This window comes from Sebastes umbrosus, chromosome 14 (genome assembly GCF_015220745.1).
Source record: "Sebastes umbrosus isolate fSebUmb1 chromosome 14, fSebUmb1.pri, whole genome shotgun sequence".
NCBI classification, from domain to species: Eukaryota; Metazoa; Chordata; class Actinopteri; order Perciformes; family Sebastidae; genus Sebastes; species Sebastes umbrosus.
In genome coordinates, this window is record NC_051282.1 from 31153567 (window position 1) to 31175868 (window position 22302).

General features: G+C 44.0%; 2 protein-coding genes across 16 annotated transcripts in view; both read left to right on the forward strand.

Moving 5' to 3' along the window:
• cacna1aa (calcium channel, voltage-dependent, P/Q type, alpha 1A subunit, a) overlaps nt 1-3589 on the forward strand; it is a 132159-nt gene extending 128570 nt beyond the window's left edge. For 14 of the 15 annotated variants that reach the window (XM_037792922.1, XM_037792926.1, XM_037792929.1 and 11 more), the window contains 2 exons: nt 105-487; nt 1848-3589. In XM_037792922.1, the coding sequence (XP_037648850.1) occupies nt 105-487; nt 1848-2666 (1202 nt within the window). In that variant the 3' untranslated portion in view covers nt 2667-3589. The remainder of the gene's footprint in view (nt 1-104; nt 488-1847) is intronic. The other variant, XM_037792928.1, reaches the window with a different exon arrangement.
• Nucleotides 3590-10512: 6923 nt separating this feature from the next.
• Nucleotides 10513-12330, forward strand: ier2a (immediate early response 2a). Its single transcript, XM_037792987.1, has 2 exons — nt 10513-11287; nt 11342-12330. The coding sequence occupies exon 1, from the start codon at nt 10744-10746 to the stop codon at nt 11284-11286; it is 543 nt and encodes a 180-aa protein (XP_037648915.1). The 5' UTR covers nt 10513-10743; the 3' UTR covers nt 11287; nt 11342-12330.
• Nucleotides 12331-22302: the final 9972 nt, after the last annotated feature.

Below are 22302 nucleotides of genomic sequence, written 5' to 3' on the forward strand. Positions count from 1 at the left end.
CAGTAAAGTCAGTCGGGTCTCGGGGGGTTGACGCAGTTGCACGGTGTGATGTCGTATTACGATCTTCTTCTTCACCACACACTAATTATAACTCCACCCTTCAGGTCTGGGCACAGACCTGAGCACCACCACCCAGTCGGGCGACCTCACGTCCAAAGACAAGGATCGCGACAGAGATCGCGGCCGGTCCAAAGACCGTAAGCACCACCACCATCACCACCACCACCACGGCGGCGGCGGCGGCTCCGTGGACAAGGAGCGCTACGTCCCAGAGCGAGGAGGAGGAGGTGGAGGAGGAGGAGGAGGAGGGGGCACGGAGTACGGCCACAGGCACGCCCGCGACAGAGAGCATGACCGGGAGCACGACCGGGAGCACGAGCGGGAGCACGACCGGGAGCACGAGCGGGAGCACGACCGGGAGAGGGACCGGGACCGGCGCTGGTCACGGTCGCCCAGCGAGGGTCGTGAGTGCCTGACGCACAGACAGGTGGGCTTCTGGGTACTTTGTGTGCACGTGGTGTCCAGTTTGGAGCAGCACACCTTGTGTTGCTTTGTTGTAGAAAAAGCTCTGGTATGACCACATTTCAGTGTCGATGCTGCAACATCAAACATCAGCCTCTAGTTTGATGGGAGTTCAATCGGCAATTACAATATTATCGAACAATACAACTTAGATTTTTTGTTTATGTTAGTTAACTTTATAAGATACTGCAGGTTTAAACTATTAATTCTAACAGCTCATAGTGAAGTCAGACAAACAGGATCATCGCCGGCTGGCGAGAGAGAGAGCTACGCCTGCGGGCGATTGTGGAGCTTTTCAACACCATAAAGGCAGATAAACAAAGGTTGCTGTTCATTATAATGGAACATTTGTGTTGTGATATTTTTTTGGCATCCTGGAGATTTAGCTTTTGTTCACATACTACATACTATATGTTGGCCAAATCAGTATGTACTACTAGTATAGTATGAGGTTCTGATGTGGTTTTGTCGTGAGATTTGATACTTATATATTTGACTACATGAACACAAACATGTTCATCATGTGAATACAAGTAAATGTTTGTTAAATGAAGTCACTGTTATCAACTCTCTGTTCCAGCAACCAAACAAATATGCATAAACATGTATATTTGTGTTCCTGACTGTCCCTACCTGCCCTGCCTGAATGTGTATAGACTGTTCTCCCATGTCCCCCCCCCCCACACTACCGTTCCTTTATGGCATCCTTTTCCAAACACATAACAGGAAACAAAACGTATCTATGCTCTCCCTTTGCTGATCATTCAGCCCTCGTGTATTTTATGTTCTAACTTGTCGAGCAAAGGAAGACATATTGTTTCCTCCCATTTGAATTTCTGCCTTCATGTTATAAAAGTTTTTTTTCGACACACGTCACACTAACGGATAATTTAAAACCAAACACATTTTACTGTATGTTCAGTCACCATATTTGACCCTGTACCACATTTGTTGCTCCAGAGATCAACCCTTTACCTTCTTTTCTCCTGTCGTCTTTTGTTTTCTCTCCTCTGCGTGACGTGTTGCTTCTCTCTGTACGCTGCCGTCCACATCTCCTCCGCTCTGCTGCTTCTTTGATGCCTTTTCATTTCTCTCTCTCTCTCTCTCTCTCTCTCTCTCTCTCTCTCTCTCTCTCTCTCTCCCTCCTCCGCTCCACGCACATTACCACCGGTGCTTTTATTCTCGTTCTTGCTTTTCTCTATCTTGCATTCTTTCTCTCTATTTGTTTTACGCTCTATCTTTCCCATCCTTCTTTATTCTACACGTTCTTGTCGTTGAATTTGTGGTTCGTTCTTTTTATTTGCTTTATTTCACTTTTTGTGTAGGGCAGTAGTTCGGTCAGCGGAAGTCCCGTCCCCTCGACCTCGGGGACCAGTACGCCACGTCGAGGCCGTCGACAGTTGCCTCAGACCCCCGCGACGCCCCGGCCCCACGTTACCTACTCCCCCGTTGTCCGTAAGGCCATGCCCACGCCGCCCACGGGGCCGCAGGGCCGACCCCCGGCCCCGGCCCCCCGACGCTTTTCTCCCGAGCCCCCCCAGGGCCAAGGCCCTCCGCCCGCTGGCCTCCCGCCGGCCCACCACGGCACGGCACGCCAGGGCCACCATCCCCCGCCTCGCTGGGGAGACACAGGTGGAGGCGGCGGCGGAGGCGGTGGCGGCGGCGGCTCCGTGGAAGGGGACGGCTGCTTCTACAACCAGGACTACCAGGACTACGAGCCCCACCATGAACCGCCTGCCTATGAGCAGAACCCCATGCAAGGTGGCAACCCCCACCCCCACCCCCATTCCCTGCCGCCTCCCCCACAACCACAGCCACATAACCCCCACCCCCTCCCTCCACCGCAGCCCCACCCTGTAAACAACCCCCACCCTCACCCGCCGCCCAGTCGCACCTCACCCAGGACTGCCGGCCACGCGCCCCCTCCCACCACCGCCCTGACCGGGCCCGTACAGGGCCAGATGCAGCCTGCCGCTCAGCGCCGCCTGCCCAACGGCTACCGCTCTTCATCGCCTTCCACACACCCCCACGGACCCCCCCACACTGGGCCTCACAAGGTCCCCCCTCCAGCCGGGCATCCTAGAGGTCCCCGCAAGGGCCTGCACGAACCCTATAGCGAGACGGAGGACGACGACTGGTGCTAGCCTCTGGGGATGGGGGGAGGGGGCGTAAGGAGGGACCGGAGACGGGACCGAGAGACGGGACCGAGAGACGAGGACGGGAAGCTCTGAGCCAGAGCTCCGACTGCCAAGGGGAAAACACCGTTCTCTTTCTTGCCTGTTCAATTTTTTCCTCTCCTCCACCCGCTCGGCTCGTCCCCGGCGACGGCGGGCTGGACGGAGGTGTCAGGATGACGGGGTGGAACAAGAATGCCGAGGAAGCATCTGGAGACACAAGTGGTGTAAAAAGGGGGGAGAAACCACCTCCGTGTTTCTGCTTGCATTGTTGTTGCATTCATATCTTGATGCCAAATAAGACCAACCTCAAACAGCAGGAGGCGACGACGGACACTCGTCTTTGTGTGTCTTAAACTACGCCTCTGGCCACGAGCTACAGCCACTTACAAGATGTCAAAGAGTTGCGACTCGACAAAAGACAGTCAGAGACAAAAGAACGACCACCGTTTTGTTTGTTTTTTGCTTCTCGAAGCTGACTTCAGTTCAGTTAGCTGCAAAAAAAAAAGAATCCAATCCAACCCTCCCAGCCACAGAGTTGAATATTGATGAGTTTTATCATCTGTGTTTTTAAATTAAAGAACAAAAGTTGACAATGAGCCCTCCACCTGTATGAGGTGAGGAGGCTACGTGGGTGGGACAGTTGGGGGGGAGGGGGGGGGGCGAGAGTCCCTCAGTCAAAATCTAGAGGACAGGACGGGTGTGTTTGGGATGTTTTACTGCACCCTCCTCCTCCTCCTCTTCCTCCTCCTCCTCCTCCTCCCAGAAACAATCAACCGACCTCAACCCCGTCACCGATACGAGAGGAGAAAAACAAAAAAAAAACGTGGAGATGGGTTTCAGAAAAAAAACAACCAGTAACTGTTTTCTGCAGTATTTCTTCTTCTATTCCTGCTTCTTCTTCCTCCTTCTCTTCTACTTCTTCAAAACATTGAAGCTTGAATCTTCTGTTGCACCCCACACAGCTTCGTTTTCTAGACTTGCGGAGTTGTACACCCTGTGGAATCCTGCATGAATGATACAAAAAATAATAATGATAATAATAATAATAATAATAATAATAGCAACAATGAGAATCTACTGTATGTGGGGGGGGGGACATTTTACTTGGTCCTTTCTGTTGTGGTCTGCAGGGTTTCTCTCTTTTGGCCTTTCTGTTTCTCTCTCTCTCCTCTGTATGACATTCCTCTCTCTGTGCCTTCACTAGGAGGCGGTAGGGAGGTCGGACAGTGACTGTATGTATAATCACGAAGGAACAAATTACTTTTTTGCTTGCTTGTCTGTATGTCCTGTGCCAGATGCCTGCCACTGACACAGCTGGAATTGCACATTTTGTGAAAGTAACTTTTTTTGTAACTACGGTGATAAAACGGGAAGCAGGGTAACGTGGATGAAAAGACGCGGTCGGCGTCCGTATCGGTTGAACGAGTCAGTAACATCTCAAAGTCTTCCAGGGTTTTAAACGGAGAGAAAGAGACCGATAGGAAAGGCGGAAGAAAGGAGAGAAACTCTTCATCTTTTGTTTTCTTTGTTATCGGCCGTAACGATGGATAAACAGATTTAATATAATAACTTCTAAAATGATCATGATGATGATGATGATGATGATGATGATGATGATCGTGGTAACGACGAGACAGATTCTCCATCTTTGGTCTGTATATTCTGTTCTGTGTGTTTATGGTTTATATTTGAAGCTCAGCTAATCATTTTTCCAACCCTGAGGTGGAACTCTGACCGCCACAGTTGCATTGTGGGAGAAGGAAGCTTGGTTTATGCTCGCCGTGGTGAAGCTGGCTCTCCTCCAGCGGTGGTTTGCCGTGCGCTAGGCTTGTCGCAGTAGTCTGTGTTACACGGTGGTCGGGCACACACCGATTACATTATGTAGCCACCGCCGCCCTCTGGCGTCTTGCTTTTTTTTTTTTTACAGAAATAAAACCCCTTTAGTTCATTTTGGTGTATCAGCGGCGTGTTATCAACACATAGTCGGACGACGGAGTCTCAGCTCAGAGTAGCAGGAGTCAGATTTCACACACGGGACGAGAGAGAGGTGACAGACCGAGGGACGGCGAGGATTTAGTGTCGAAGCGAAAAGCAAACGCGCTTCTTTGGCAATATTTCAGATTTAAACCCAGCGCTATAAGGGAACTGTAACGTTAATGAGGTAATCGCCGTGAGGATGACAGAGCGGTCACAGCCGGTGTGCGCGTGGCGGAGTGGCGCCAGGTAGATCCCTGCGGCCCCCGCAGCAAAGATCAAAGTCAGCGCTACACATATTGATCGTCATCTTTTCCTGTGAAATGTCCAAGATGTAATCAGTGACACCGGTGTTGTTACTCACCGTCACATCCCCATCGTGCACATCTGGAAAAACCCACTGCGCGTGCTGCGCTTTTCATTTCAACATGGACGGGACAGTCACATGACCACAGAGACAGTCACATGACGTTAAATACCTGGAGAGAAACAGGCAACACACTGGAGAAAGAAGAGGCTTTCTGCTGCAGGCTGTGACAGAATATTTTGTAAAAGCTAAAAACAAAACAAAGGTCTCACGTAAAGAGCGGCGACCGGAGGGGAAGCCCCGAGAGACAGGAAGTCATTTAGCCTCGGAGGTCAGCGACAGTAATAATTACAGAACACAGATGTAATGTTTGGCGTTACGTACGTCTGTGTTTACTTTAATTTCCGGTACCACTCGTTGACTTCTTGCTTATCCACAGAACATTATGTTTCCACGCCTTCCTGGTGTTTGGGAGCACACTGCAACGAACGCCGCGCTGTGCGTGCTCGTAGGCCCGCACCACCACGGTGTCTCGCGCGAGTATAAACTAAGCTTGAGTCTGCAGGAGGGCAGCACATGAGTCAGAGATTACCTAAAGCACTCTCTCTTGTCTCTCTCGTCAGCGGGTGAATTTGATTCAATATCGGTCAAACACATCAGCAGGTCGTCGTCGCCTCTCCTGCAGACGCTGAAGCAGAGTTCCACCACCGCTTGTGACCTTCCGGTGGCGCTGTAGGACAAACAGTGTCCCCCCTCTCTCTAGTTTTTGTACCTCTCCTTTTTACTTCAGAGTTGTTCTACAGCACCAGTTTAGCTCCTTCTCTCTCTCTCTCTCTCTCGTAGACTGGATCACACAGTCCAGACGGGGTTGGAGAAAAGATGTTCTGTGTGTGCGTGTGTGTGTGTGTGTGTGTGTGTGTGTGTGTGTGTTTATCACTCCTTTTTATTTCCTTCTGCGTGTTTTTCTCTGTGTGCCTCGAACGTAACACTTGTCACTAACGCACACCACTGTCAGCCCCGACATTATTCTTATTATGTTATGTCTTTAAGTATCTCACCTACGTGTTTGTTGAACCTGGAGGCCTATCACACGTTGACCAGAGAATGCACCGACAACTACAACAACAAATAGAAAAGAGAGAAAACTGCCTATTAGTGTCTTTCCAGCCTCAGTGGAATGTCACAGACAAGTATTTTTTCACACATCAGTACACGTAGAAATCAGAAAGCACACTATAAAGTATGTAGCTCCTGGTTGTGGTGTGTGTGTGGAGTGGAAGTGGGGTTTTTGCGTGTGTGTGTGTACATGTGTGTTTTTCTTTTCTTTTCTTTGTCTCCAGAAATAATTTTGAAGATGTTTTAGTCAAGTCATTGGAACAAACTTCGACTCTGTGTGTGTGTGTGTGTGTGTGTGTGTGTGTGTGTGTGTGTGTGTGTGCGTGTGTGTGCGTGTGTGTGTGTGTGTGTGTGTGTGTGTGTGTGTGTGCGTGTGTGTGTGTGTGTGTGATGTCAGGCCCTGTTCACACCTGGTATTAACATCCTGAGTGATCCGAACACAAGTGGACAGCTTTGAAGTACGTCTGTTCACACCCGGCATTAGAGAGCGTCTCCACATGTGATCACTTCTCCGCTCTATATGCAAATCAACACACGTAGTAAACACACGGCTGATACAGCAGACGTTGTGACGTCACATTACAGGAATATCTGTAGTAATATCCCACATATTCAGGTACATTTTAGGGTGTTTTCACATCTAGTCCTTTTTAAATGAACCAAACTCAGTCCTCTTAAAGTGGACCGACAGAAAAGAGGGCTCAGTTCTGTTTGTGGTCCACTTCAGTCACCTCTCTCTGTTCACACTATCGTTCCTTCCTTCATCACTCTGCTGCTCAATACATGTGTCACTGCATCTGTGACATCTATGTCTGTAAAGGGGAGACTCGTGGGTACCCATAGAACCCATTTACATTCACATATCTGGAGGTCAGAGGTCAAGGGACCCCTTTGACAATGGCGATGCCCGTTTTTTCCTCGCCAAAATTTAGCGTAAGTTTGGAGCGTTTTCTACTTTTTCTAGCTTCAACATCTGAAATACAGAATAGCGGTTAATCTAACCATTTGGCAGCACCTTCGCGGTCCAGTAGGTGGCTCTGTGAGGCCCACCAGAGGGCCCCGACCCAGTGGTTGAGAATAGCTATGTTAAAGTACTTTTGACGTTGTTGTTTTTTTTTACTTTGACGTGGCGCTGCAACACGGTTCTGATGAAGCCCCTCGCTGTCATATGAGCTGGAAATTGGAGGAGAACCTCAGCGTTTCTGTGCGTTGTAGACAGTTTGATGTGTCCTTCGTTCCACATCTGGAGAAGTGCAGAAGTTCCTTCTTCGGTCCAAACTACTCCTCCTCCACTAGCGGCCGAGTTGTTTTTTCCGAGCGTCACAGTTTGCAAGCGCGTGTGATCTGTCTACAGCAAACTCAATAGCAAAAGACAAAGCGAACCTGGAGCGCTTTGTGTTCACAATGCACAGGTTAAACAAACCGCAACGTGGACTTGAATCTGAGGAGGGCTGAGTTCGGTTCTTTCCAGAGGGTCTGAGGGCGTATTCACACCTGCCGTGTTTAGTTTGGTTGAATGGAACCCTGGAGCGTTTCTACAGTGCGATTTGTTTGGGCAGGTGTGAACACAGCAAGCGAACCGAGACCTCCTTGAAGAGGGGGTCTCGGTTCGCTTACAAACGAACCACGGTACAGTGCGGTACGCTTCGTTTGTGGTGAGAACATGATCCGACATCAATCCGGCCCAACTGGAGAAAGCATTGCTTTACCTTTTTGGATTAAACCGGCTCCGGTAGCGAGCTGCGCTGTTCACGTCAACACCAGACACCAGACAACATTACTACCAAAGAGCCTACGCTCGCCCTCGCTAATAACATCAGTACTAAACTGGTGTAACGTCCGGCTGTGTTGAAGACCACGGGCATACCTGATGGATCTCTGGAAATATTTTCGTCCGATGAGCATGTCACAGTTTAGGAGGGTTAATGCACGCCTCCTCCTCCGTCCTCCGTACGTCTTGATATGCTCCTTCGGCGACTTCAGTACATCAATACGTTGTTTTCCAGTCGCAGCTGTGCCTCATTTTCAAACTGTATTGATGCCCAGGGCCAAGATCAAGCCGTAGTTGTCCTTCCATTGTTGCGTTCTGGAAGTCTGCTCTTCTTTGTTTACTTCCGGGAGTTTTCTGACCAATCAGAGAGCAGTTTCTTTGCACACCAAAACTTTTGGTCCGCTTGTAAATGCCTCCGTTTGAACAAAAACCGAACTCGAAGCAATATGGTAACAATTTGGTCCCCGATTCAGACCAGAGCAAAACAACTACAAGTGTGGAAACGCCCTGAGTTCTCGGGGAGTGTTCACACATATACAGAAAACATACTGACCATTCTACTCTGCGTTTGTTCGGAGGGCTGAAAGAGACCAAGTGTGAAAACACCCTTATTAACATTTTATTCAAATCTCTGAGAGTATGATAATAATGCACTTCACATGACTAGTCTGATAGTCTGTAGATATGTAGCCTATAGATAAGATATATTTTATTAAAATACAGACAGAATAGAGTAGAGCACAGCGACAGTAGAGCACAGCGGGCGTTTCCACGATGCGTGGCGTCTGTCTTTTCACATGAGGAGCTCAGAGACCCGGCGGATCCCAGCGGGACGTCAGATGAGCAGGCGCTCCTTAATGTGGCCCAGACTACCTCTGAGAGATCTGATCTGAAAGCGTCCTCAAGTGCGTCCTCATACCTGTACGTAGAGACGTCCACTTGTGATCCGATCATGTTAGTACCAGGTGTGAACGGGGCCTCTGAAACCCCCCTGAATGAAACATGCAAAGCCCCCCAAAACATCCACCCGTCCATCTTTGTGTCTATGCTGCAGTGAAATCCACTAACACGCTGATTAACCACACAAAGTCTTCAAAAAGCAATGTAAAGCCGCTACTGAGAAAAAAAAAAGTTTTTTTTTTTTTTTTTAAGTACAAAAGATTTAAAAACAAAAAAAGGAAAAAATATCTAGTTCCAGAAATGCATGTGCTATGTGCATGCCACACCGTGGGTTAACAGTCATCTTCAGGACATAAAAAGAAAAAGCAGATTAATGAATTCAGAGGAATTAAAATAATAATTAAAAAAACAAAAAGATATATAAATAGATAGATGTTTTTAAAAAGCAACGTTTCCTTTTTTTTCCTTCTATTTTTGAGAACAAAAAAGGTTAAAAAATCTCCAAAAAAAAAAAATGTCTAAAGAATAAAAAAACACAAAAGAGACTTTTGGTGAGAGTTTGTTTTTCTTCTGTTTCATGGGGGTTGAGGCACAACACGACCATGTTCAGGACACCACCAATAAAAAAAGAACTGTTTTTAAAAAAGATATAAACGAAGAAAAGAAAGTACAGTTCAGACGACGGTGTATTCTCCCTTCTCCTTTCTGGTGGGGGGGTCGGGAGCAGAGCCAGATCTGATGATGTCCTCATTAAAACTGGCTGTGTAACCTTTGACCTCTCACTCACTCCCTCTTTTGTTTCTCTCTCTCTCTCTCTCTCTTTCTCTCTCTATAACTCTGTCTCTCTCACACTCTTTATCTGTCGCACTCTCAAGCTGTCTCACCACTATTTCTACCAGTGCATTTTGTAATTCCAAACAGAACTCTTCCTAAAGAATAAAATCCAGAGAGAATGCACACCGCTGCTTCGCCTCATTTCTTCTTTCGTCCACATCGTTGCTTGTTGACGGTGAGGATGTGTTGTGTTGTAGGTGTGACTCATGTTGTGGTGATGTCTACATTCAGTGTTACTCACCCAAATGCAATGTGTGAATCTGTGAGGTCTAACAAACGTGTTAAATGCATTCCCTCCTTCCCCATAAAACATTTGCAAAGTCGACTTTTAGAATGTTTAAAAACTTTATTCTCATAATACAACAACTTTTTTCTCTTAACATTACGACTTTTTCCTCATAATATTAAGATTTTTTTCTCTTAAAATTAAGACTTTATTCTCATATTACAACTTTTTTTCTCATAAACTTCTGACTTTATTCTCATAATATAACGACTTTATTCTCATAATAATATGACTTTTTTCTAATAAACTTCTGACTTTATTCTCATAATATTACGACTTTATTCTCATAATATAACGACTTTATTCTCATAATAATATGACTTTTTTCTAATAAACTTCTGACTTTATTCTCATAATATTACGACTTTATTCTCATAATATAACGACTTTATTCTCATAATAATATGACTTTTTTCTAATAAACTTCTGACTTTATTCTCATAATATTAAGATTTTTTTCTCTTAAAATTAAGACTGTATTCTCATATTACAACTTTTTTTCTCATAAATTTCTGACTTTATTCTCATAATATCACGACTTTATTTCTCTCTAACAGTTAAATGTTGATAATATTCATATGAACCTCCTGGTGGACACATGGAGCTGTCAGGTCTGTTTGTCTGAGCCGCTCTGAGGCCGGTGGGGGGGGGGTGGGGGGGGGTCTGTCATATGACGCTGAGTGAGTGACGTCAACGAGGTTATAAGTACCGGTCTCGCGCAGCCAGCCTGCATTGTGTCTGTGCGTAAAGAGCCGGAGAGGAGAACCCACTGAGACCAGGACCCGGACCCAGTGAAACCCCGACTCAGTGAGACCCGGACCCAGTGAGACCCGGACCCAGCAACAGCTGTGACATCATGGAGGTCACTGCAGAAGCCAAGAGGATCATGGTCGTGGCTTTGGGGAAACTGTACAGCTCGCGCACCCAGAGAGGGGGTCTCCGTCTCCACCGGAGTCTCCTCCTGACTCTGGTCATGAAGTCCGCCCGGGACCGGTACCACGAGGCCCAGCACGAAGCCCAGCAGGAGGAGGAGAGGGTCGCAGCAGCAGCAGGATGTGGACTACAGGAGGAGACCGAGGAGCTCCTCCAGGGTGCACCGGAGCTCTGCAAAGGACAGGACTCCAGAGGACAGGATTTGGAGCTCTGTAGAGGACAGGACATGGAGGACAAGGAGAACCTGGTCCCGGCGCAGCAGCCCTCGAGGAAGAGACGAGGTAAAGCGGCCGTGGAGCCGGAGCCGGACTTCCTGCCCTGCAAGAAAGCCAAACTGGACTGTCCTCAGCAGCAGCAGCAGCTCCTTGTAGCCTCGGTCCTGCTGGACTATGTTTTGTGCAGCAGTGAGCTGGGAGGACCGACCCAGACCCCCATCCCTCTGCAGAGAGCCGTGGCAGCCTGTTGACACCGTGCGTAAAACAGAGACCGTGCGTAAAACAGAGACCGTGCGTAAAACAGAGACCGTGCGTAAAACAGAGACCGTGCGTAAAACCGTAAAGGTGATGAACTCTTGGACACGGCCAGCAGGGACGCTCCTACAGGGTCTAGGAGGAGGGGCCTCTCCAACAGGATGAAGACCCGGGGGGCGTCCTAAAAGTCCCGGAGCAGGACTGAACATGTCGGGATGTTGTTACCGGAATCCCGGAAGCAGCTCAGCTGGTGGTGCTCAGCAGTCCTGGTGACTTTGGGCCTAATTATTGGCCTGCGGATGGGCGATAACAGACTTTGTTTATGTAGATACAACTGAACGATACCGATACTGATCACTTCATAAATGGGGATGGGATTTTTTCAAGTTTAGTGTTAAATTGTACAGATATACTACTGAGCCAGGCTGTGCTGAGCCAGGCTGTGCTGAGCCAGGCTGTGCTGAGCCAGGCTGTGCTGAGCCAGGCTGTGCTGCAGTACAACAGGACACTCTGAATCACTGAACTGAAAAATAGAAAAATAATCTGGCTACTGGCTCCAAAAAGATCTGAGTCTGTGGAGAAAGTAAATGACACATACCGGCCATTATTGACAAAAGTACTGTTAAATCAAAATGTTTGTGCCACTAAGTGACCTTATATGACCTTCAGGGTGTTTTGTTTTTAAATGTTTGAACTCCTGTTGCTGTGTTTGACACTTTATGATGTCACAAATGGTTCATCTTTTATCTGCAGTATGTCCGGGCTGTTTTTGGCACAAACATTATACAAAACGTTTAGAGGTGATGCAGCCACCCATATGGTTTGTATTTATACATCATCATGGTATCATAGATCCGCCCGTCCCCACTAAGGACTGCTTTCAGAGGTGGAACACCTCGATGAACATTTACCAGCTGAACAAATGTCACATTTAGTGAGTGTGGACCGGTGCTGACTGAAGATGTGTTGATGAGTTCAAGTGTAACACATTCAATGACGACTACCTCAGTATTTATTAAACCTCTTTTTGTACTTAAAGTGAACTTGGAGTCTTGTTTTATTGTCAAATTATCTGCATGAAAGATGGAAGCATGGCAGTTATGAAGGGTTGGATAATAGATCATATCTGAGTCATGGTATTACAAGAATGTTGTTGTTAGTGTGTTCGTGGGGCTTTTGGTGCAAGAAGACTAGTGTGAAAGTGGGGTGTTTGGGTGAGACAGGAAACAGGCAGCGTTGCCAGATCTGGCGATTGAGAAACGAGCCCAAAACAAGCGACCTCACTTCCACAATATGAGAGAAGAGAGGCGGCCACTTTGGATTGCATGCATTTCATTTTTGCATCCATTTTTAGCTTTTAACTTTACATTTTTCTAGTAAACTAAACTTAAAGAAGTAGAATATTTTATTTCATTTTTGCATTTTGTTTCATTTTTGCAAATCGTCAAACTGTGGCGGAGGGATCGGGGTTGTGTTCGGATCCTGTAACAGAACAAACTAGAACGGTATAGAGGAGAGACGGGAGCCCAAATAAGCAACTACACTTCAGAAACAAGCCCCCAAAAACACGCAACCCGCGACTACCGATATTTGCAAACTATAGAAACTATAGAAACGAGCCCAAAAGAAGCTCAAAACAAGCGACGACAACCTTTTATTTAATATTTGCATCCATGTGTAGATTTTAACTTTCCATTTTTCTTGTCAACTAAACTTAAAGAAGTTAAACATAAAATTAAAATGTTGTATTTTGTTTAATTTTTTAAAAATCGGCATCTGCATGATGTGTTCGTATATCAGACGTACAAAAACTGAAAACTGGGGCGGAGGAATAGTCAGCGTTGCCAGATCTCACGAGAGAACAAGCAACCAGATCTGCAGAAACGAGCCCAAAACAAGCGACCTCACTACCACAATAAGAGAGAGAGAAGCCGCCACCTGATCACTTCATATCTATATATGAATTTATATTGGATTGCATTTTTGCATCCATTTGTAGCTTGTAATTTTGTAATTTTTTCTTGTCAACTAAACTTCAACAAATTGAACATTTAATCTAATATTTGCAGAGACAGTGGATCCAGTGTCGGTGAGCCTCATTGAAGAGAACGCTGCTGCGTTTACTTTGTGTTTTTCAGTGCGAGCATGATCGGCGTGATGTGCTCGTAGATCACACTTACAATTACAGCAAACTGTCTTCGAATCGTCGGAGAGAAACGGAATCCCAAACAAGCCACTACACTTTAGAAACAAACCCCTCAAAAAACTGCAACCCGCGGCCACCAGTATTAGTAATGTACGTGTATTTGTATAACAGACGTTACAACTCTGGTTTAGAGTGTGAACAAGTTTGCTTCCTCCCCCCCACAGCTTCACATCCCCCACACACACTGATTTGCAGGACAAAAGCCGGGACAATTCAGGAGGTTGTGGTCCAAAGAAGGGGGGGGGGGGTCGTAAAACCATTGACTGACTGGTCATATACTGGGAACAATCCGGCTCTCTAAGAACTGTTTCACTGTGGCCTGATACCGGGATCATAATACACAGCTCAGGGTGCAGAAGGTTCAAGATTCACCTGATTGTGAAGTTGATAAATGTGACAGTGTGTGTGTGTTTCTGTGTGTGTGTGTGTGTGTGTGTGTGTGTGTGTGTGTGTAACAATCAATAATAAAATGAGAAAGGAAGAGTTCACAGAGAAGTGTAGAACTCCTTTAAGTGTAATGTTAAAGCGGAGCTGAAGAGGCAGACATTAGTAATCATAGCGGAGTTCTAGATGGGTTAGATAGGCAGGCTGGAGGTTCTGGGATGCAAACAGACTTTGAGGGATTCACCGGCGGTGTTCGGGGATGGGGGGGGTGTTAGCTCAGGAAAAGGAAAACAGAAGAAGGAATGTGGGGGGGAGGTGCCTGTGTGAGCCCCGGGAGGCCCCGACTGGGCTGCTTATTCTTCCGGCTGAAACCGGAGCACCCGGTCTGGGTCCGCAGGGGCCGGGAGGAGTGGCCGGAACCGTCTGCAGTCTGGAAACACACCAACACTTTGTTTCTCCTTCTCTTCATGTTTTAGTCTGTTCTGATCACTCACTTTCATTTCTCCTTTTTCTCTTCTGCTTTCTCTCTCACGCTCTGGCTCACTGTGGAGGAATATGCTGACACATCCACGTCCTCTGCATAACTAAGCATACCACACATGTTGTTTACTAGTGGATAAACCTGCTCAAATACAAGCATCCAGGACTCAGAGGGAGATTTAGATCAGGGCTTCTCAACCTTTTGTAACTCCGGCACACTTCCGATTGTTAAAACATGTCCACCTTCCCAAGTAAATGACAAACTGGGTTTTAAATATGTGTGATGCCACCGTCACATAGATATTCAGCTTCCCCTCACCCATCACTGCCTGCCATTATGAACCCAACGTATTCAGGGTCCTATTTCCTCACCATACACTTTTACTGGTTTAAAAATTGCTTGATTTTGTGTCACTGCGTCTGTGACATACATGTCTGTAAAGGGGAGACTCGTGGGTACACATAGAACCCATTTACATTCACATATCTGGAGGTCAGAGGTCAAGGGACCCCTTTGAAAATGGCCATGACAGTTTTTCCTCACCTTCACTACAAGCTAGCATGACATGGTTGGTACCGATGGATTCAACAGGTTTTATAGTTTACTATGATACCAGTATCAGACCTTTCTTCTGCCTTTCTTTCAGACATTTTCTGGACTTTTTTTGTCTTTTTTTTTGACAATTTTTTGACTTTTTTTACATTATTTTTTCTACATTTTTATGATCTTTTTGGGAGATTTTTCAGGTTCTTTTTTTACATTTTTCAGATTTTTTTGGAAATGTTTTAGACAATTTCAGACTTTTTTTCCAGACCTTTTTCTGTCTTTATTTTTCAGAAAGTTTTTGGATATTTTTTCAGACATAAACCCTCAAACATTCACATATCTGTAATGATCAGTATCGGTCTCTACAATCTCTGCTCGGCGTGACTCGGCATGTCGTGTTTATCAGGCAAGACGAGGACCTGACTGTCCAAATGATGCTCTTCTACATGTAAACTAAATGATTAACATGTTATAAATTAACCACAATGCATCGGTTTGATATGCACAACCTGAAGCAAACGTGTGACAGATATTTTGAGTCTTTCTCACACTCATTCCTCTGGTTGAGGGAGGACAGTCTGCTGTTTCCTCCAGTCTCACCCATCCCCCCTCCACTGTGTGTGTGTGTGTGTGTGTGTGTGTGTGTGTGTGCTACTTCCTATTGAAGGTGGGTGGAGGTTATAGCAGACAGATGCCCATATTAAGAACATCCTGCTCCTGTGGCACATGCAGAGGAAAACCCATGACGTGAGTGGGAGCCCTTGTTTCCTGAAACCATTTAAAGTCACAGCAGCAGTGGTGGTGACGTCAGGGGCCGGCTACTTCCTGAAGCCCATATATGGGCAATGGAATCCATTCCTCCAGGCTGTATCATAACAAGTACTGTCATACTTCATTCAGGGACTACAAACACTGAATATCACATCGATATATGACGGAGTGAAACTACACGTTTTACTCCTGAGCATCGGTGTGAATCAGCAGATGTTAGAACAGGAAGAGAGGGGGGGGGGGGCTCTTTAGCCGCCCTGACCCTCCAGAGGAATGTGTGGTATGCAGGTGATTGTTTGTGATGTGGCTGCAGTTCAACCAAACATCAGTTGCAGCCGATAACAGGCTGACATTTTAAAGTCTACTTCAACCCTCTGAGAGCAACAATAGAGACGTTCTAGTCTCCCTTAGGGAGGTCCAGGGGGTCTTTAGGGGAGATAGCAGGTCAACAGTAGATGTCACATAGAAGTGGTGTACATCATCTGAAAGCTGAAAACCTGGAGATTAATAATGAGTTAATTCATTATTTAAAATGAATTGTAAAAGTGTATAAGGGTTTAGAACATTATGATGAAAGTATATGATGTCCATCCCCATGCTCTATTATGTCTCATAAGTTGTTGCAGCAATTTTTGGGTTGATACCATTTGTTACACAGATTTGGTGCTAAATTTAACCATTTTTTTACCACTGGAGAATTAATAAAAATGATCAATAATCCCTCCAAAATACCACATTAAGACACCAAGACCTTGAGGAACACCAGAGAAAAAGCCATGCTGTGATTTGGGATCAAAAACTTTTTGACATTTGGAGATTTCTGCAAGAATTGAATTTTATTGGTGATTGGATGGCGAGCACTTCTGTTGTGTAAACTGCTCAGAAACCCCCTTATTGTCAATGTAGCTAGGAAAGCCATCCATCCTCTGAATGCTCTAGGTCTCTAGTCTGATCCATCCATCCTCTGAATGCTCTAGGTCTCTAGTCTGATCCATCCATCCTCTGAATGCTCTAGGTCTCTAGTTTGATCCATCCATCCTCTGAATGCTCTAGGTCTCTAGTCTGATCCATCCATCCTCTGAATGCTCTAGGTCTCTAGTTTGATCCATCCATCCTCTGAATGCTCTAGGTCTCTAGTCTGATCCATCCATCCTCTGAATGCTCTAGGTCTCTAGTCTGATCCATCCATCCTCTGAATGCTCTAGGTCTCTAGTTTGTGGCTGTAAAGTTTCATGAGGCTGTGATTATCCTAGAGGTCACCACAGGTCATTTTATACAGGAAGGTCAATGAAATGTCTCCTATGAGGACTAACATCATCACACATGAATACAGTTGGGCTCATTGGATCCACAAGAGTCTCAGCTTTACAGTGATACCCAATTCATGTAATTCAAGACTGTTTAGGGACCCCAGTATGCAGAAATATATAATAGAAATACACATCTTAAGGTCAGAGGTCAAGGGACCCCTTAGAAAATGGCCAGTTTTTCCCTCGCAAAAATTGAGCCCAACTTTGGAGCGTTATTCAGCCTCCTTCCTGACATGGTAGCATGACATGGTTGGTACTAATGGATTCTGTAGGTTTTATAGTTTCATCTGATATCTGTATCTTCACTTTAACCCTAACCTGAGCCTCTGAAAGACAGTGAAGTCAGTCGGGATCGCGGGCGGACTCGGGGGTTTTAAAGATGCATCTGATCGTATTATAGTGACAATAACATCCCAAAAGGCCGACATATCCTCCTAATCTGCCTCTGAAGGTATAAAACTCAGCTCACGTCATGAATAGAGATGGAGGGAAACTTTGGCCATCACACTGTGTGCAATAACAGATTGAAGAGTTCCCTCTTGTGTCTGTTTAATGGAACTGAAGGGCTCTATGTCAGAATCAGAAATCACTTGTTAACAGTGACACCTGCTGGGGCTGAGAAAAAACACTTAATAACCCTTTTACAATCTGACAGGAGAAGAAGGTGAGGAGGTAATGAGACACAACTGTGAGCTGGAGGAGGAGGATGAGGAGGAGGAAGAGGTAATCAACTAACTAAAGCAGCAGCATGGAGGAGGACAGAGAGAGGAGTTCAAGGAGTTCAAGGAGTTAAAGGAGGAGATGATTCAAGTTGGATTCAGTTTCTGCAGATCTTTGTACCTTAAAAAGAAAACAGTGACACACACACACACACACACATATATGCATCTATATATACACATCTATAGATGTATATATATATACATCTATATATATACATCTATAGATGTATATATATAGATGTATATATATAGTAAAGTGAGCAGCAAAGGAGCCGAGAAGCGTCTGGATTCATGAAACTGTCCCTGCTGGAGGAGTGCTGGTCCACTGGGTTCTGGTTCAGCTTGGACCTGATCAAGTGGTTATTGTGCAAAGTGTTGACAGTTGCACTGACTCTTTTGCAGACATGTGCCAACACGCGTTGCAATTTGCTTGAATGAATGAGATTCTTTTATCTGTTGTGAACAACAAACTCATTGTTCAGAGGTTTGAGCTCATTGTTTAAAAACAAAAAAAATTCTCATTCAAGAATTGAGCCAAAGCGAACGAGAAAAACTGTAAATGTGCAAGCTATTAAAAACAAAACAGCTAATCTCACAAATAAAGATTATTAATGCAAAGTTTAAAGCAACGGTAAAAGTCCTTCTCAAAAGCTTCCAGCACAGTTAATGACTGTGGAAACATAGTGGAGAGCTAAATAGACATCTTTATTGTCCACTTCACAGACATACATAAACACTTAAAAGCTTCCTTTGCCATGCGTTAAGTAACATGAGATTAGGGGGGAAAAAAATAAATAAAATAAAATAAAATAAATAAAATAATTAAAATAATTAAAATAAATAAATAAAATTAATAAAATTAAATAATAAAAATAATAAAAATAAAATAAGTAATAATTTTTAATACAATGATAACTACCAGTAATGGTGGGCCAAATGTTTGGGATGAGAGTGTTCAAATATTAACAGTTAATCTCTTAAATAGACATCATGAAAGAAACAGCAGCTGTCATTGTCATTTGTCATTGCACATAGTACAAGAGTGTGTGTGTGTGTGTGTATATATATATATATATAAGAGTTAAGTATAAGTTGATGAAATATTGTATAAAAAATGTTGTATAAGAATATTATAAAGAATACATTAAAGGTGGAGTTATATTGATATGTATACACAGAGAGGTTATGTACATAGAGCTATATGCATGTGGGACTAAGTCAGGGGTCAGCAACCTTTACTATCAAAAGAGACATTTTAGGCAAAAAAAATAAAAATAAATCTGTCTAGAGTCGCAAAACATTTGATCATTGTGATGAAGGTTACACAGTTTATAGTCTAAGTATATAGTATATACTGTAAGTCTAATGCAGTGAGGGCCAAAAAGCAGATGTACTACGGAGTATTAGGGCCACATTGAGGGAAAAAACATCTGAGATTTACAGAATAAAGTCAGAATATTACGAGAATAAAATCATAACTTTACCTACAATGAGAAATAAAAATAAAAATGTTCACAAAAAAAAACAGTTATTCATTTCCATTTTTAAAAATCCACAGGGAGCCGATGGAGAGGAGCTGAAGAGCTGCAGGCTGGCGACCCCTGCTCTAAGTGAATATATACAGCTCTGGAAAAAATGAAGAGACCACTTCAAAATGATCAGTTTCTCTGGTTTTACTATTTATTGGTATGTTCCCCAACTCTGAGGAGTGTTTTTCCAGCAGTACAATGCTCCATGCCACACAGCCAGGTCAGTGAAGGTGTGGATGAAGGACCACCAGATCAGGACCCTGTCATGGCCAGCCCAATCTCCAGACCTGAATCCCATTGAAAACATCTGGAATGTGATCAAGAGGAAGATGGATGGTCACAAGCCCTCAAACAAAGCCCAGCTGAGGAGTGGCATAAAGTCCCCCAACAGCAATGTTGGTGGAGAGCATGCCAAGACGCATGAAAGCTGTGATTGTAAATCAAGGTTATTCCACCAAATATTGATTTCTGAACTCTTCCTAAGTTAAAACATTAGTATTTTCTTGTTTAAAAATGAATATGAACTTGTTTTCTTTGCATTATTCCAGATCTGAAAACACTGCATCTTTTTTGTTATTTTGACCAGTTGTCATTTTCTGCAAATAAATGCTCTAAATGACAATATTTATATTTTAAATTTGGGAGAAATGTTGTCAGTAGTTTATAGAATGAAACAATTTTTTTTTAATTTTACTCAAACACATACCAATAAATAGTAAAACCAGAGAAACTGATAATTTTGAAGTGGTCTCTTAATTTTTTCCAGAGCTGGATATCTAAGATGAATATTAGAGAATAGATTTTATATATACAGGTGGAGCCATAAGTTATAGCAACACAGGAGAGGTTTGTACAGATGATGATATTATATAGGATGAACATTAGGCACCATAACAGATTGAAGTTTGAACTTGAAATCTGAAGTTGACTGTTCAGTCTTCTTCTCCTCTTGATTTCAGTCGTCCTGTCAGCCTTGCACCACTGGGTGATGCACTAACAAAGGACATTAAAAACAGAAAGCTGCTCTGGACTGAGCAAGAGTTGGGTGTCTGGATTAAACCTGCAGGAGGCAGTATATACACAGTATATATATTTATTTTTATTTTTTTGCACCATTGGGCAAAAAAAATCCTATAATAGCCTTTCAGCATATTGTAATCCAAGTGCTCTGAGATACTTCTGCACCTCCTCATGGCTCTGTTTTCAGGCTTTAAAATATCTACGGGAGACTTCAGAGATCATTTCAGAGAGAATTACACAATTAATAATTATTGTCATACCTGGTTTTATCTCTTTAAACAGGAACATTCACTGCTAAATATGATATAAAGAAGATTAAATGTCCCCAAAAACTCCCTAAATTAAACTCTGTTGTCCTAGTGATTGGTCCTTTAACTCGTCCTCTTTCCTTTAGGGACCCCTTTTCTATCATTGAATAAACTGACGCCCCCTGACTAAGCGACATATTTTATGTATATCTCCTATTATATTCAATGCACAACAATAACTGATGAATTAACCCAAACAGTGAACGCAATAACTGCAGGACGTTTGTGTAAAACGAACGATTTGGATGCATTTCGAGATACTTTCCTGTGAATATCGTATGATTTAGGAACTTTTAATACAATTCTCTGTATTATGTATATTTGTTTGTAATTTTTTGACACTCAAACATACTTAATAGGCTTCTTTATTATTATTATTTTTAACAAATTCAGTGTTTTCTTCTCCCTGATGGCCGTTGTTCTATTAGCTGCGTACTTTTCTCATTTTTAAGCTCATATCTTAAATAATGATCCATTAAAAGTTGTCCTCATGCTCTATTATGTCTCATGAGTTGCCGCAGCAATTTTTGGGTTGATACCATTTATTACACAGATTTGCTGCTAAATTTAAACATTTTTTTACCACTGGAGAATTAATAAAAATGATCAATAATCCCTCTAAAATACCACATTAAGACACCAAGACCTTGAGGAACACCATAGAAAAAGCCATGCTGTGATTTGGGATCAAAAACTTTTGACATTTTGAAGATTTCTGCAAGAATTGCATTTGTAGGCGAGCACTTCTGTTGTGAAATCTGCTCAGTCAGATAAGTTGAGGTGGAAGACATCTGAGTTTTGCATTGACTCCTCCTCACAGGGAGGATACGACTAGATCAGGCTTGATAAGGCTGTGAATGAGTCCTGTGATTGACTGGTGACCTGTCTATATACCTCACCTCTCGTTCTCTGTCACCTGGGATTGAATAAGCTAGTAGCTAACGGATGGATGGATGGATGGAATGTGAAAGTTAATTTTACATTCATCTGTCCTCTGTGTTTAAGGCTTATCTGACATGTTTCAGCTGAATTAGTCTAAAGTGCTTTATATTAAGATCCCATATTTCCTTCAGAGAAGCAGAAATCATGCTTGAGGTCTCCTCACTCCCTGTCAGTTCATCAACATCTTGAATCCTCTCTCAACATCACCTGTACTGCCCTCTCCTGGCTTCATTCATATCTCACAGACAGACAACAGTTCATCAGCATTAACTGCATCTTTACCACGGCTACTGAAGGCGTCCCTCAGGGCTTTGTGCTTGGTCCTCTCCTGTTCATCCTCTACACGCTCCCCCTCTGTAATATCATCCATCATCCTGACCCCAACTTCAACTTCTACGCTGATGATGTCCACCTCTACATATATACACTAAATCCATCATCACGGCAACTCTCTCCACCCTGAGAATTGATATAAATGATCAATAATCCCTCTAAAATACCACATTAAGACACCAAGACCTTGAGGAACACCATAGAAAAAGCCATGTTGTGATTTGGGATCAAAAACTTTTGACATTTTGAGATTTCTGCAAGAATTGCATTTTTTCGACGATTCGATGGCGAGCACTTCTGATGTGAAAACTGCTTAGAAACCCCCTTATTGTCAATATTTTGGGATATTTTTCGGACTTTACTTCTGCCTTTTTGGGAATTTTTTTGGATTGTTCTTCAGCCTTTTTTCTTTTTTTTTGACATTTTTTCTGACATTTGTTGGACTTTTTTCAGCCTTTTT

What these genes read in the sequence shown, in the direction of transcription:
- ier2a (XM_037792987.1), top strand. Translation starts at nt 10,744, where the DNA reads ATGGAGGTCACTGCAGAAGCCAAGAGGATCATGGTCGTGGCTTTGGGG.